Source organism: Egretta garzetta, unplaced genomic scaffold (genome assembly GCF_000687185.1).
Source record: "Egretta garzetta isolate BGI_Z169 unplaced genomic scaffold, ASM68718v1 scaffold51, whole genome shotgun sequence".
In the NCBI taxonomy this organism is placed as follows: Eukaryota; Metazoa; Chordata; class Aves; order Pelecaniformes; family Ardeidae; genus Egretta; species Egretta garzetta.
In genome coordinates, this window is record NW_009258549.1 from 4,173,155 (window position 1) to 4,190,348 (window position 17,194).

Genomic DNA, 17,194 nt, shown 5'->3' on the forward strand with positions numbered 1-17,194 from the left:
GGGAATGAACACAGGGATGAATGCTGGCATGAATCCTGGGATGTTGGCAGCAGGCAACGGACAGGGGATGATGCAGGGGCAAGTCATGAACGGTTCAATTGGAGCGGGCAGAGGGCGACCTAATATGCCATACCCAAACCCAGGAATGGGTAGTGCTGGTAACTTGTTGGCCGAGACACTGCAACAAGGCTCTCCACAGATGGGAGGACAGGCTGGACTGAGAGGGCCACAGCCTGGAGCCATGAACAAGGTAAGACAAGCTAAAGCTTGACCTTGCTTTCCTTCTTACTGACTTTGCTTTGCAAGATGTATTCCTCTGCAGGATGGATTCTACAGAATAGGATTTTTTCTTTTAAAGAGTCCAGGATCATGTGGTAAATAGTTTATATGCTGTTAAAGTAGAATTTGTGGCAGTCATGGGAGGCGAAAAATTGAGTCTTGCACACCAAGCAAACACTATTGCTGGATTAAAAAGCCTATTTTAGAAATCTTGTGGCAGTATAGATTATCAATGACATTAAAGAGTAACTTTATTATATTTTATTCTGTTTTATGCTTTGTCCACAAATGTATTTTCCCATCTAATGTGATGCTGATATTGTCAGTGTGATGGAAATCCATCAGGGCCTTGTAGATGTGGTGGCGCCTTTTCTGTGCGTGACACTTGTGAGGGCATTTGTTGTCTGAGATCAGCATTTGTCTACGCTGTAGCAGATGAGAAGAGGCACATACAGGTTTGAATGGACTGATACATTGTATGTGCAAAGATATATATTGACCTTGTTAAGAAACACCTGTTTCACTTATTGGTGGAGAAATAATGCTTGTATAAACATGCAAAGACACATGTTGGGTTCTTAAAGACTGTCAATCCAACTCAGTTCCAGTTTTAAAATTTAGAGGGGTTTTGTATATGGGAGAGTAAACCAGAAAGCTGAAAAAAGCCCCTTTTTATACTGGAGGGGGAAATAAATGTGCTTTTGTAATTTAGGAGTTTGAAAGAAAGTTGTCATGGGTCACTCTAAAAAGGTGAGAGAAGATCTAGTGGTTTAAGTTACAAGGAGATGTCTAACATTTTTGTTATGCACAGTTAGCTTTTTTTAGAGTAGGCAGCCAGTGGAGTATTTCTACTCAAGATTTTAGTGTTTTGATCAAAAGCCTAGAAAATACTTAAATATTTCCATGGCTATTTTGTGTTTCTTGGCTAGTGTGGAGAAAGATTGTCTAAGGTGCTTTGAATAACCTGCTTAGCTCTGTCTTGGAGTGCCTAAAGTCAATCCACTTGGAGGGCTTGGAATGATAAGTAACATAGTCTATAAATGTATTTGAAACATAAATGAAAATTATGCTCTGTATTAATGGTTTTGCTATGCTTTAATGTATTAAGTAAAATTATTTTAGTGTCTTGTGAACATTACTAATTTTGAAGTTCCTTGATCTTAGCTGTTTGCTTGAGCTCAGTGTGCTGCTAAAAATGGTTCTGATACATTTATATCTAGTAACAAGTTAATTTGTGGTCTGGTCATTTAAGATATTTTTGTCCAATAGGAAAGTTATTGCAAGGCTCAATTGCTACAGTAGAAAATTTGTATGTAGTTTATAGTGGAAAGAAATATGTAACTACTTAAAAGTTTTCTTGTATTGGAATTATATAATGTCTCATTCATTATTCCTTGGCTGAAAAAAAAAAATCACTTTGATCTTCAGAAAGCTGTATTCAGAGGTAAAAAATTGATGTATTGGGCATTTGGGTGAAATGCAACTTCTTAATCCTTACTTACCAGAGGTAAAGTAGGGTTATGAACTATAATAAACTCATTTATCTGGGAGAAGAAAGGACATAAAATCAAGCTTTTGGCTGATGTAGTCCAAAATTAAATTGTTTTCCTCGCTTGCTTAAATTCCAAAATGTGCTGTACATCTAAAGTAAAAACATTTTGTGCTTTGGGGACTATTCAGACCAAATACGTGATGACTTACAGTTTTTAGTTCGTATTCCCAGATTGGTTAAAAATATTTAGAGTTCTTAATTGCTGATTAAAAAAACCTTGAGACTTTTAGTGTAAGTATAGTGGCTATAGCCCTTGTAAAGGAGTTGAAACTGCCGGATGAGAAAGAACAGTCTGAAATGGAGGCTGAAATTCCAGAATGTCTTCAATTGGTTTGGTTGTTGGCAGGGAGCCTGTGTTTCACTTCATGCAGTGGAGTTAGAAAAATCTGACAACAGTAATGTCTGACCGTTTTATCTTTCCACCCATCTGCTTTTGTTTTTTCCACCTACAAATCTTCAGAAAGTAGATGAAAACAGAAGACCCTAAGCAGTTGTTTTTAAAAGCCAGGTTTTTTTAATTGGTAAATTTAGTACTGTGTTGCTGTTAATGTGGGAGTTTGTGTAATAACTTCTGTAGGTTTCCTTCATAGCTGCAGAAAATGCGCATTATCCAGGAGCTGTCCTTCAGTTGGAGGAAAAAAATAGACCAGGCACTTTGGTTGTGTTCAACTTCGTGTTAGCTTGCCAAAATCAGCCCCTTTAGGTGATGAGAGGGTTGCCTCTGAGTTTTCTCTCTGTAAAACAGAGGTGTGTTGTCTGCAGGGGTTTGTACAGAGGAACAGCTTAAGTTTCCTGTGATGTTAACTAATTGGGAGGGAGGATATCATGCTCCTCTAACAGTAAAGATGAGCTCCCAGTGGTTCATTTATTTGGAAAGCAAAATTGGTTTTGTTTCTGCTTTGTTCTGTTATCCTATGGAGTTACTGAAGTCTTTTGTTCCTCTTCTCCCAAAACATTGGCTAGCAATAGAGTGGAACACTTGCTTTGTAGAGTAGCCATGTCCTTCCCAACTTTTATAGTTGTGTTACCTTTTTGGCCTCAAAATCCCAAATTTCAATGTAAATTATTGAGTTGGGGTCATCTGGTATACGTAAACTTGTACTGTCATGATCTGCTGCTTACATCCTGTGGTCTAATGCTGTAGTTTTGCGTATGATGTAAGCAGTACTGACATACAGAGAAGCAATTCTGTCTGCATGCCATCTCTGTGCCAATTGCATGACAGACTGTGCTGAACTAATCCAGGCTTGAAAAGTCCCATGGTCATTAAAAAAAAGCTCTAATTTGCAATTTTTTTTCTGGTCCAATTAATAGTAATCAGTTGGAAAGCTAGTGCTGATACTAGGGAGGGGACATATTAAAGGAGTTGATATTGCCAGTCAGAGGAGGGTGTGGACCCTGCTTTGGTGACAGTACCAGCTTAAAAATGCCTGTGAAAGCCTGGCCTGAAAGGAACTTTTAGAAGTTTGGAGGAGAAAGGAATTACAAGTTTTGCTTTCTTGAATAGCTTTTTGTTTTCTGTGCACTTGGTTGTGTGCAAGTTAGGAGGTTGATGGACGTGCCTATTACTCTTAAAACAGTTTTGGAAATTTACTGTAATGCTTTGATTCTTTCAGTGTTTAAGCACTTTTCGGGCTTTTTGTTTCACTAGATAGATTTACAGCTTTGATTAATTTAAAAGTAAACAGCAAATTCAGGCTCTGTAATAAAGAACAAATTAAGGTTTCCTGTTTTGAACCAGTCTTCATTTGAAATTATATCTATTTAAAACCTTCAGTTTGTTGTTCCACTACGTTCTGTCAAGAGTGCCCAGTTATGGTCTTGTTGTCAAGCCTCTTACTAGGGGAGGAGGGTGTTCTGGCGTCTGTGTTTCTGTGATAGCAGTGCTCTGTCACAAAGTGGCTAAGTTCACCTGGCCTTCAGGTCACTTAAATTTCATCTCCCACTGAGTCAAGAAATGTTCTGTTACTCAAGTAATTAAATGGATGTGAAAGCAGTTCCGGTTAGTAAGGGCATTACTACCACTTCTGCTATGTGAGTATTTCACTCGTGTGTGAAATGACTTGAAATGTTTAGAGTTCCAGTAGTAATTCTTTGTCATTTGGCTTACCGCCTGTCCTATTATTATGCATACACTTGGTTTTATCAGTTTAACTTCTGCTAAGAAGAATCAATGGCAATATTTTACAAAGGCAAATGTAGTTCTTCAAAATCTCCCTAACTTCCTTTATTATTCTGACATGTCTTGTTTTAATTAAAGTCCTGTTCAAAGTTGCAGGGAGATTGAAGATTGTCGCCCTCAAATTGTAAAATTAGGTAAAGAAACTAAAAGCACCTTATGTTCCTTAGTGTTAGTGTGCTCGGTGTTGCATTTGAGGTAGAAGGTCAATGTCCTTGATGGCCTTACTATTTTCAGTAGCTGTCGATTCAACAGGTAAATGAATCCATACTGTTTAGACTCTGGTACCAAGTGTACCACATGATCAAGTACTAATCCAATAGAAGTGTAGTTGTGTGTTCTGGGCCTTTTCTTTTCCTTCTTTGGTGAACCAAGTTGAAAAAATAGATTAATTTCTTACTTTATCCCAGTGTAAGGGAGGAATGTGTTTGAGGGAAAATGGAGCAGTAAAGATTTGTCTTGAGCCTAAGTTACTGGGGTGGATGAGGGAGCGTCTTGCACAGATGGCTAGTGTCTTGCAATAGGTATCTTATAATGCAGTCAAGTGCAAAGAATAATGATTGATAGTAGTCCTTGGAAAGAATGTGGCACATACTGTTGGCAAAATTTTGTTTGGTTATGTCTGGATCTGGTAATGCTCTCCTAGTCAGTAGACTGGCATTAGAAAACAATGTGTAATTTATCAATCATAAATTCTAGTTTTTAAAGAGCCAGCTGGAATTTAATAAAACTAACTTCTCAGTTTCAGGAAAGTTGATGAACTTCCACTTGTGAATATGTGGGTATGGAAAGATACTGAATAATATCAGTATGGTCTTAAAACTAGTGTATGCACTGCAGTTACCCTGATAAGAGATACATAGTTGATACTGCAAATGTTGGATTATTTGGAAGAATGTTATTAAAACTTAATTCTATTTCTTTACTTCTCCATGCTTACATTCATCTTTGCAAATCTTAAAACTGGTCATTGTCCAATACTATTGCTGGTATCTAGTGGTCTTTCAAATATTAGACTGTCAGTGAAGCAGCTGTTTTTATAGAGAAACAGTAGGATATTGTAATGTCCATGTGCATAGCTGAAACAAGTATTCTTCCTCAATTTGTGAAACTAGAATAAGAGTTAGTTACTTGACCCTCTTCTGATCTGAAGATGCATGTGTTTCACGGTATTAGAACAAAACTTCAGGGAATATCCTCCACTTTTGTAGTTGATCTTCACAGATGGGGGAGTGTCTGAACAGCCCTATCTGATGCTGTTCGTGCTTGTGAATTAGGATGTTTCCTGCACTCATGCCATCCATGGCCTTTACACAGTGAGATGCACATCCTCCACCATTCTGGTAATGACAGCCCCTGCTTCCATTGGCGGCAGTGGGGTGGTTTGACCCAATACAGGCAGGAAAATCAAGTTCTTTTCCAATGTGTATGTAGAAGGTATAACCATTTGAGATTACCTTTGCCATCTGTTAGCTGTGCATCATCATGTTTTGCTGTTTCCCTTGTTTCCCCCTCCGCTTTTCCTCTACTGTGATGTGGATTTCTGTCTGCTCTTCCTTGTGTGCAAGTCCTTGCATATATGATGAAAGTAAGTTTAAGCTGTGAGGTGAGGAGAGGAAGAAAAACAACAGGTGGGATGGATAAGAGAAGAAATGGGAAGAGCAGTGGCAGGAGATGGTGGCCAGGAAGGAATGAGTGGAGGTTGCACTCGCTGACTTGTAGCTATGATTCAGCCGTGTAGGTTTTTGCATGATATTGCAGGTGAAGCCTTGTATTTGTCTTGTGCAGTGATACCAACATCACCTTTCTTTGGCTGGTTGTTCTGCACTCAATTGTTTATCTACCCCTCGCTCAGAGTAGATCATTAATACGATGATGAACTATGTCAGTCTTTCTGGTTGTTTCCTACTGATAAAATTCTGCAGGATTATTTTTATCTTCCTTCTGTAGTCATGAGGTCATCCATTTCTTCCTGTTTGATGTTTTCTTTTATTTCTCAACATGTCACAGCGAATGACACGAGCATGCTCCTGCTTCTTGTGCTAGGGTCACAAGGCCACCTTGTGCCAGGTGAAGAATCTCCCAAATGACCCTTCTCTTGACTCAATCTAGAGTTGCATGCAGGTTGTTGGTGGGTCTGTGACAGCAGGACCGGGGGGCATCGCTGTGAGGTTTAGCTGAGGATCTGGTGGGTGTCAGTCTCACCTGGACCAAGTGATGGCTGCTGATTTCTTCCAGGAGATCTTGTAGCATTCGTTTTTTAGCATCCTTCTGAAGTGTTGCTTGGATGTGTGGCTTTCAGAGTCAGTTTAGCATGCTTGCCCTCCAGCCTGGCCTGTGTTTCTCTGGCCTTTGCCTCTCCTGTAGGCTGAGATGGGGGAAATGAGGATTACCCCTGTTGGGAGCAGCTGGGCTGAGCTGAAGATGTAGTCTTCTGTTGCCAGGTCCCTGGATACAGCGGGGTAGAGGAAGTCCCCTTGGTGAGGTGGATGATGGTTCTCAGCCCTAGGGAGAGTGGAGCCCTCTTTTTCTGCCATGGAGACAGCCTTGTTTGAGGGGGCTGCTTTTCCACCCCAAACAGTGCCAACGGCTCACGCTCGAGAAAACATCAGAGATCTTTGTGCTGGGCCAACTTGATCGGTACATTTGAAAAAGCCAGATGCTTCACATAAAGTTTGTGTCCAACTGTGTTGCAGATACAAAGCTTGACTGGCGTGGTCAAACCTCATCACTGAGTTTCGTCAGAAAGCTTCTGTTTTATGTGATGTAGCAAAAGTGGTTTTTTAAGTCTAGGTTTGGATTTCTCCCCCTGCAGCCAGGACAGAGCTGGCTCATCAGGCCACAGTTGCTCTGAATCCTTTGGTATCAATATATGAAGTCCCCGTTTATTTGAGTTGGGCATCTTGATTCCTCCCTGTGACACCAGCGTGTGAAAATGTGCCTTCACCCTTCAATTCTGAGTTGTTTGGTTAGGTCTTTTTTTAAAGCTGAGAGCAGCATAAGTTGCGGAAGTCATACGGGGGCAGTGTCAGCTAAATTTGGGAGCTATGATTCTTAATGAATGTGAAAACTTTGCTTAGAAATACCTGTTTGGGGGGATGTACCTGCTTTCAAAACCCTTTCTGGAGCCAAAGGGATCAGTCTATCTTGCAGGAAAACACACCTTGTTTTCTTAAGGAAATAATTCCCACTGTCAGTCCTTCCCCAAAGTCTTGAACCTGTTTGAGGCAGCAGTGATGATGAGGAAGAGTCCTGAAAGTGTGTTTGCAGCCTCCTTACTTGTTCTTCTCCCTTTCCTTTCTGCTCAGCTTGCACATAAGATCTTATGTCTTCTGATAGCAGGAAGGGTTTGAGTCTTACCTGTTCTGGTTTTGGCAGCAGCTATCTCATCAGTCACCATATGTATATTCATCGCAGTTGAGACATGGCACGGGTGGTGCCGGAGGAGTCAGAGGAAAGGAAACTTTTAGTTCTGCCTGATCATTGCGTAGTTTGTTTATCTGCCATGTGTAGAGATTCTTTTCATTGCTCTCTAATGAATTACTGCTGCGTGATTATGGTTATTGTGAAAGTGGCATGTTCTTTAGTGAAGTTTGTGTTCCTTTTCCTGTAGCTTGGGTTTGATCCTGCATTATTTTGTAAATGCGAACTGAAGGCCATTATAATACATTGGCAGATGTTACAGCCTGAAAAAGGAAAGTGTTTGACTAATTTCAGGTGATCTCTGGCCATGTAGGTTACTTCTCTGTATGTTAAAGAAGCTTGGTAAGGAGCAGAAACAAGGTGTTTACTAGGGGAGGATGCTTTGAGAATAAATGTGGGAATGATTGGAAACAAACCTACTATAGGAGCTTGTGTGAACTTTTTTGGATGAAGGAAAATACCCAGACTTGAACCAAAAAGCATCAAGGACACTGAACATTGTCTAGTCAAATGCTAATGTGAGTGGAAACAATACAGCACTTTAAAGTATTTTTGTGCCTTTATTATTATGAGTTATGGCTCTTCTAGGGTCCTGCCTTGAGTAATGGTGAGAACTTGGTAATCCTAACAAAGATTTCCAGTTTTCTTGGTCCTCTATGGCTAGTTGTCTTGGTCTTAGAAGGCCACATTTCCCATTTAAAAAAAAAAAAAAAAAAAAAAAAAAGTAGTGGAAATAAAGTCAGAGGACAATTTTATTAGCAAGGTTGATCTGACTGTTCTTTAGATTCCAGGGCATTCTAAGGCAACAAATGGTATATTCTGGTACGCTAAAACTGTTGAATGTGGAAATAGGCCATGCATGTTGCAGAAAGGAACATACAGCTTGTGTGAAATACAAATCTGCTTCCCCTACTGATGAATGGTTTGTTTTGTTTGCAGAGTTCCTTCCTACCATCTCCTTTGACCTCTAGTACTGCTCACTGCAAATGAGTTACTGTGCCTGTGTGACTGTATGTGGTGTTACCTGTGCCTATGGTGTATTCTTAAACTGAAAATGTTTGTGAACTGAAAATACAGGCGTCCATTATTACGGCTGTCTGGAGAGGAGCTGTGGGAGTGCTGACAGTTGGGTAGGAGGTTTTTGGGATAAACCCTGCTGATATGAAGGAAGGTGGTATTTGTCTCCATTCGGAGTCTGCACAGATGCAGGGAGCAGAAAAATTCTTCCAGACTTCTGAGTTATATAGTCCATGGTACCAATTTGTGACTGGGAAAGCTGAAATGAGAGATCTGTTGAACAAAATCTTCTATAAGAAATAATCAGGCCAATTCTGACCAGACTGACCTCAAAGTTTGGTAAGTTGGCATCACTCTGTTTATAGAACTGTCTAGTTGAGGAGTTATGTTGTGTGATGGGTAAATACATGGACATAAGGGAGGAGGGGAAGCATCATTGCAGCTGATTCCTGGCTGTGATCACTCTTGCTTCTCTGAAGTATTCATTTGCCTTTTTTACGTTGTGAAGTTAAGCTATCTTACTCAAACATCATACTGTTTTAATTCCTAGATGGGAATGATGAGCAATCCCAGCCCTTATGGCCAGCCATATAGTCAGAATACCGGGCAGCAGATTGGAGCCAGTGGACTTGGGCCTCAGATGCAGAATAAAGCTGGACTGCAGAATAGCTTACCACAGTTTCCAATAGACAAGAAGCCAGTTCCTGGGGCAGGGATGCCTAACATGGTAAGGAGAATGAAAGGTGCCTCCAGAAAATGTTGTAGTAGATCGAAGTGGAGCAATATGCTCTGATGTTGCCATGTTACATGTTTTTGCAGCTGTCATACCCAGTGTGAATGCATGCTCTGAATCCACACATAATGCACTTGCTTCAATTCCCGAAAAGGCTGATATGAGGAGAGGGCTGAGTTGCGCTTTCTATGTTGATAAGCTGCACTTCCACTCTTTGCCCTTCGAATGCTGTTAGCAGAGAAAATTAAATGGAGTTCCTTAACTGAAGTGAGCTTTGCCACCTGTTGGCACATCTCTGCTCTCTTCTCCTCTCCCATCCCTTCTCTTGTGGTTCATGTATTGGGCCCCTTCTTAGTGTAGCTTTCTCTTGAGGACTGTTTTCCTGCTTGTACTCACTGATGCTTTTGGGAGAGAAGTATCTCTTCTCAAACAGGTATTACCTATGATAGGGCTTAGAAGCCCCAGTCATGTGTTTGTTCCTGTTCTGAATTACGTGAACACACACAACAGTCCTGATGCTGGACTGTTTCCTAGCAGTTGTTGTAGCAGACCTGTTGCCTTCCCCTTCCTTCCCCTCCCCCTGCCTCCAGCAGGACTTCAGGAAGGGGAAAGTAAGAGTGGTGGGAAAGTCCAAGCTTATAAATGACATGCCTTAACATCAGGTTTCCCAGCTTGAGCCTAACACTGGTGGCTGAATGTGTTTGTCTCATTATTTTAGAAGCTTAAATTGGCTAGGGGTATGACTTGCAACATGTCTTGCCTGCCTTTTTCCCCCATGTGTATTTTTTTTTTAATTTAGGAAACAAATTTACATTTCTGAATATAGCTTGTGTTTCTCCCTGCTTCAAATTCCACCCCCTGGGAGGGTCAGTCTCTTTGATTTTAGTAACTGTTGCTGAAAAACCATTTCCAGGTAACTTTTGTACCTTTGGATTATAAAAAGAGCTCAACCCTGTGAGTTTTATCTAACGTTCTTTAAGTTGAGCATGAAAGACTGGAAGTCTAGCAAACCAGTTGGTTGTATGAACCAATAAAGAAGCAGCCAAAACTTGCTGTTCAGAACCCCAGCTGTCAAGCTTGTTTTCAGCACAGAGTATCTCTCTTTTGAAATTTTAACTGTTTACCAAGCTGAGCCTAGGAATTAAAAGTTGCTGCTATCAGTTGTCGTTTAGACTGTCAGGCTGCAAACAAGGCAGTTACAGTCATATTGGAACATATACAAACCCTGAGGGGACTGAGTAATTGGTGAAGTCTCCTTGTAAAATGAAAGGTTAATACTAGTATTGAAGAGCTACAGGAAAACTGGGGTTTAGGAATGCAGGTAGCTGAGCTCTAAAAATCTGGAGATCTCCAGAAACATTCTCTATAACCCTCTGTGAAGAGTCTGTTAGAAACTGAAGGCTGTTGAATTGAAGTGATACAAGCAACATAGAGTCCCTGAGCCTCTCGTCTTTGCTGAGTACTCCTCAAATCTCACCTGGAAGAAATACAAAGAAGTGTGAAGAAATAAACAGAAGTAGTACTAAATGTTGCCATACTTGACTTTAGTTCTGTGGCATGTTATTATCCTGAAGTTGTGCTTCATCTCTAGCAGAGACTAGGAAATGCTTGTTTTGAATGTCTACGTGCTCATTTCCCAATGGAAAAAGGTTCCCAGAACTTAGCCTTCATTCTCATTTTCTAGGAACAGTCAAATTGAGGTAGCTCATACTGAAATAGAGGGGAAAATGTTATTCACTTTAGAAGGTGCTTTCTTCCGTTAATGCAAGAATTGTTGATACAACTTTCTAGCCTCCAAAATGAGGAGGAGATTTGAGGTCTAAGTGCTATTAATATTTTCTGGTTGGTCTAGCACCGCAAATTAACGTGTGAGCATGTGCAAAGTTGTGCTGGTCCTTAGTAAGACAAGAGCTAGGACTAGGAGAGTGATATGGGGAAGAAATTGTGGCTGGCAGGAGAATTATTGCCAGGACTACTGCTAAGGGGTATATTTAATATGGTCATCCAGAACTACAGATAGGTGGGCTACTCCCTTAATCACAGGCTCTAGTAGTTGTTTGTCATCTTTGATTTTTGTTGTTGTTGTTGTTGTTGTTTACTTGCTAAATGGATTGTTCTCAAAAATAGATGTATTTCTGGGAATTTCCTTTCTTCAGGGCCAGCAGCAGGCTCCCCAAGTTCAGCAAGCTGGGATGGGGCCAGCAGCTTCTCAAGGAATGGGATCTGGAGCACCGACAGCAGATCCAGAAAAACGCAAACTCATTCAGCAGCAACTAGTTCTCCTCTTACATGCTCACAAGTGTCAGCGGCGAGAACAGGCCAACGGTGAGGTGCGACAGTGCAACCTCCCTCATTGCCGAACCATGAAGAATGTCCTGAACCACATGACACATTGTCAGGCTGGCAAATCTTGCCAGGGTAAGTGGAAGAGTGGTTATATAGATGCAGCCAACATTTTCAGGGCAAGAAGGGCTCCTAGAAAGAGATGGAGAATAGTGGGTGGCTTGGGAAGTAGAATTTTTTTTAACCTCTCTATCCCCTTAAGAATGGAAATTATAAACTTCTACGAAGCCTTTAGGCAAGTTAGAGGGGACAAGATAGCACAAAGAGATGAGTGATGATCTTTTGCTTAACTTTGTAACTCACTGTAAGGTATTTTGGAGGCTGCCTTCTGATAAGGGTAGACACAAAGCAGGAATCTGCAACTAGGAGTCTACCTGCCTCCCTTAAACAGAAGAGACAAATCTTGAGTAATAGCTAGCCAGGAATTAAGTTGCTACTGGCACTGGTGAACTCTTAGTCTATCGTAGTAGCCAAGGAAAATGTATGCTACTTTTTTGGTAGCCTAGGCTCATCTGGATTTTGCCATTTGCTGGCATCTCAGTTGCTTGGTATAGTCTGTCTGATGTATATGGTGTTGTCTTTTCGAGCCAGGGAGTCGACAGGCTTGGGTGTATAACACAGACCTTTCAAGTGAGCTTTAGTTGAGCCAATAGTACTTGAAATCTAGTTACGTTTTCAGGTCTAGTTAGCACTGAATTATTTCAGGTAATGGTTACTGACCTGTGTTGATACAGATGTGTGCCCTGAGAGGAATAGTTGCTCCCTACCGAGTTTGTGTTGACCGTGTAGAGATACTAGCAGTAGGTTGTACAAGTTTTCTGTTCCCCTTCCTTTCTCAGTGGCACACTGCGCGTCTTCCCGACAAATCATCTCGCACTGGAAGAATTGTACAAGACATGACTGTCCTGTATGTTTGCCTCTCAAAAATGCTGGGGACAAAAGAAATCAACAATGTAAGTCTACTGGGGAATTTTGTGTATTGGATAAACCATAAAATGCATGTTGGGAGTTAAACTTTCTTGCACCCTGGTGATAGTGATGATGGTCTTGAACATGGGAACACGTAATACGATTTTCCTCTTGCTTTAGAGCCACAGAGTGTTTTTAAGATAAGCTAGTGTTTATGGAAGCGTTCTAACTTCATTGGATGTTCTGAGCAGGAGAGTGGCAAGAGTGAACAAGTCATAGCTCTCTCAACCAAATGATTGGCTTTTCACTGCCACCTCTTCCAGCTGGCCAGGTTCTGGAGACAGATGTGCGCGCACACAGAGGGTTGTGTCATTTCAGCCCTGATGATACTTGGTTCTGCCTTCATCCTTCATTTGCATCAGATGTCTCTTCCTCATTCTCTTTGTGTCCCCTTGGTCTTTCTGCCAAAATCTTTGGGAAGATTTTTGTCATTGCATTAGCTGTATGGGTTTTTCTTCTTTCTTAATGTTACTTTGGGCTCTTCTCATGACTAATGTGAGCTGTGGTATTTCTTGTTTTAAGAAAATTTAAAAAAAAAAAAAAGCAAGCATTACAATGGCTGCTGAAGAGCAATATGTACCCTTCTGCCTTTAGCCTCCATGACATGGTATGCCTCTGTTTTCAGTTTGAAGCAAACAGATGTGTCCTAAATACTTAGTGGGATTTCCTCTCAGCAGCTCAAAGGGAAAACAGCATGTTGTTGGAATGGCTGTTTGGGTCAAAACTTGTCTCCCTGTTTCATGACAGGTGTTCTGTACCTGGCCTCTTCTCTGCATGCTCCTAGGAGGAGATGTTTCAGTTCTGAACAGCCAGTGCGCTCTTTATGTTCTTTCCTTGTTTTCGTGGACCTCTTTGGCTACCTCCTGCTGTCCATACTAACTTGGTATGTCTCTTCCAGCGCTGCTGGGCGGAGCTGCGGTAGGACTTGCAAATACTGGCTCTGTGGGCGTGGGGCAGCAGACAACGCCCAGCATAAACACTACCAGTCAGATAGACCCCAGCTCCATCGAGAGAGCCTACGCAGCCCTTGGACTGACCTATCAAGGGAACCAGATGCAGACACAGCCCCAGGCTCAAGTGAAGAATCAGCAACAAGGACAGTCGCCCCAGGGTCTGCGCCCTATGAATCCAATGAGTAAGTTTATCTGTTAGTGTTAAAATGCAAACTACAGGCAACTTTCCCATGCTATATCTAATGCAAATTTTCTTAATCTACTAGCTTAATACTGCTAGTTAATTTGCAAAAGGTATGGCCTTGCAATATTTTAGACTTGAGATGGCAAGCTACTCAGTGGAACAGGAACATTAGGGGGCCCAGATGCCTTTTCCTGGAAAAACAAGTTCTCTGGGAAAAGCATTTTCTTTGGGGAAAAAAAAATATTTTTTTTTTTTTTTTTTGAGAACCAATTTTCCAAAGCATTTTATTTATTATTGCTTGTAGCTTTATAATTGTACTGTAATGCAAGTTTGGGGCTTTTTAGGAGTTTTTAATTGGAAAGGCATACATTGGAATGCCTGTATTCAAGTGTACTTCCTTAAAACTGTAAAATGCTGTAGTCTGAGTGATATCTCAGATATGTTTGTTTTAAAAACGAAAAGTTGTAAATAACAGACTTCCTCTCTGAATCCTGTCACGTGGACTCAAGGTAACTGTAAATTGTCTGGGTGGCTTATTGCAAAACCACAAAAGACTATATAAGAATTTTAATTTGTAGTGCAATTAATTATAACCTGAGTATCACTGGTGTCAAATGAAGTAACCTTTAACCATCAAATCTAATTTTGATAGTTTGAGATTATATCGCAGGAATCTTTCTCACTCCCAGCTCTTTGCTTGAGTTGCTTAAGTAGAGGTGGCTTTTTAATGGAAAAGAGGAAAGATGAGCTGGTAGAGATTATCATGAGCTTGTATGGCATTGCAGTGATCCTGCCTATACACCCATGACAAGCTCATGTATGGAATTAGCAGTAGGTTGAAGTTCGATGTGCTGTTTCTGCACCAAAGGACTCCTGAGTTACTCAGGAAAAGGCCATTGGGTAGAGTAGACTTGTTAATGAGGTGGCTGGTCCCCATAGGTTGCACGAGACTTGTATACTGCTAAAACTTTGCCTTCCAGTGTGTAAAGCATTTTTTAAAAGAGAAGCAGGGAGGTCCTGAGAGCTTAGTCTTAAAACAACTACATTAAAATAATACAGTTTGCTGTGCATCAGTGTTTCACAAATAGATGAATTTCTAGAAGCTCCAAAATGTTATAGTGAGGGGGTTGAAAGGAATATCATCAATTTTTCTGAAGCAAAATGGTTCTTTATTTTATAGACACAAGAGTTTGCTTGTGCATTCTTATTGGGCACTCCTTGTAGCACTGAAAGAAAATCTAATGAGATGAGGTTGAAAAGCTCTTGGAGAGTAAAGAACTGAAGCTTAATATAGAAAGGACAAGCATGGAGAGTGTAGACTTTTGGCTCTTTCATTATCAGGATCAAGTGGCTATGGAGGGAATTACAGCAAGTGAGATAAGAATCATCAGGCCATGGTCTACATGACAACAGGGGTAGTTTAGGAGAAACAGCAGGATTTGGTGAGGATTGCAAGGTGAAGAGATGTGGTCCTAAGTAGATCAAATAAATGGTTAGTTTTGGCGGTTGAAAAGAGAGAGTTAAGGCAAAGGTTGACAGTTGTCTTCTACATCACCTTGCTCTCAGATGGCAAAGTGAATCTGGGAGGCAGAAAAGAAGTGACTAAGGGAAAGGAGGCTGGAGGCAGCTTTATGAAATGTCTCTTAAACACTTGGTTGTGATAGTAGAGGTATGTATTAGACTTTATATACTTAATTTCAGTGAAATTTCTCTTGTATGCAGTGTCTAAATTTGCTTGAAATACAGATTCTGTAGGATTCAGATGTCCTAAATACATGTGAAGTTTGGGTAGTGGCTTTCATGCTACTCTCACAAGTGCACGAAGTGATCTATTCAGAAGTTCCAGGCAGAAGAATGCTGAGTTTTTCTTTACTATTTGAGTCTTAACTGTTGTGTGAAAAGAATATAGGCAATTTTTATGGTGATTGAGATCTGTGATTTTGAAAAGCAGATTTTGGTACCTAACAAATTACTAGAATTTTTTCCCTGCACAGGATTTTCGGATTGTCCTTAGTACAAACATTGGAGTTAGTTGTAGGATCCTTAAATATGGAGTGGTTGAGAAGGGGACCTTGTCAGATGTAGGTGGTAGTTGATGTTTTATGTTTTTGAAGCCTTTGTGAATATATATACTAAGCCCCTGAATGACAAAACCCCCCAAACTGCTTCTAAACAAAAAACCAGAAGTGGTTGGTAATGCTGAATCTTTAATTAGGGAGTCACAGAAAAGGACTCTGGTAGATAATGTTTGCAGCAGATTGAAATAATTTGTTTGAGAAGTTCAGGAAGATGTGCAAAAGAGTAACACAGTGTGATGCTTCACTTGAAGGTCACCAGTGTTGGGTCTCAGACTTTTTCTAAGTTTCTGATATGAAGAGAGTAAAGAGAGCAATGGTTAATTAAACTCCCTTCACAAAAGTCAAAGTATTTGTAAGTCTAGAGCCTTGTTATTGCTGAGCAATTACTGATTTTCCATGGTAAATGGGCTGTTAATTTCAGAATACTTACTCCTTGGTTTTCTAGGTGCAAATCCAATGGGAGTAAATGGAGGAGTAGGGGTTCAAACCCCTAATCTGCTGCCTGACTCAATGTTACATTCAACCATGAATTCTCAAAAGTAAGTTGAATCATTCTTTGCACCCCAGTGATTTTGTTTGGCTGGAAATGCTGGTGATTGCCCATAATAAATGAGATGGAAGAGGGTGCACGTAAGGATATTGCATGGTTATACTGGGAGGGGCTAACTGATCCTTGCTGCTAAAGGACAATTGGAAAAGAAGCGTCGTAACTGTCATGTCTTTGCTCTTATAATTTCTAGAGGTCTTGGTGTACGATTTAACTTTGTCGCTACTTGCAACCTGACATTTTTAGGCTACAGAGGTTACAGGCATTGTGTGCTTTAGTATCTGGGCAGACCTGAAGCTTCAGTGCATTTACTGATCAGGGTGGCATAACAGAAACCTGCCATTGAGCTGCAGTGGGAGTAAGGGGCAAGTTATTCGCTGAGATGTAAAAGTGATGCTTATGCTTAATAATCCCATGGCACTTCTTGCATAAACAAGTGAGGTAAATTCCATCGATGGCTATCTCTCCTTTTGGATTTTGTAGCTTTTGTTACAGTTTTCCAAATCCTTGGGTAGGACAGCATGTACTCTCACAGCATTGTTTTGGTGTCTGTGCAACTATTTCTGCAGAGTTTGTCCATTGATTAGGGAATGGCTGAACTAGCACTTTGTCCTAACATTATTCTAAAAGAGCCTATGACTGTAACATGACTAAGCTTGGACTAGACTTTTGCCCTCAATTCTTGCTCTGTTTTTGAAGCCCCATGTTGAGTGAAAGCGCCAACGTTGCCAGTTTGGGAGCAATGCCAACAGCTCAACCATCCAATACCGGAATTCGAAAGCAGTGGCATGAAGACATTACTCAGGATCTCCGAAACCACCTTGTCCATAAATTGTGAGTAGCTAATGTCAAAACAATCTCCTGTTGGGTGAGTTGCTGCCTCTGAGGTGTGTATGGGGGGCAGGAGGAAGCCTGGCTCACAAAACCAGGGGGTCAG

At 40.9% G+C, this 17,194-nt stretch overlaps 1 protein-coding gene across 1 annotated transcript in view; it reads left to right on the plus strand.

The window, feature by feature from the left end:
• The window catches only part of EP300 (E1A binding protein p300), a 63,305-nt gene that overhangs the window by 14,819 nt on the left and 31,292 nt on the right, over nucleotides 1-17,194 (plus strand). The window contains 7 exon segments of the mRNA XM_009647864.2: nucleotides 1-250; nucleotides 9,001-9,177; nucleotides 11,340-11,601; nucleotides 12,366-12,479; nucleotides 13,394-13,630; nucleotides 16,156-16,249; nucleotides 16,957-17,091. The exon segment at nucleotides 1-250 is cut by the window's left edge and continues 12 nt beyond it. Of these exon segments, the coding sequence (XP_009646159.2) occupies nucleotides 1-250; nucleotides 9,001-9,177; nucleotides 11,340-11,601; nucleotides 12,366-12,479; nucleotides 13,394-13,630; nucleotides 16,156-16,249; nucleotides 16,957-17,091 (1,269 nt within the window).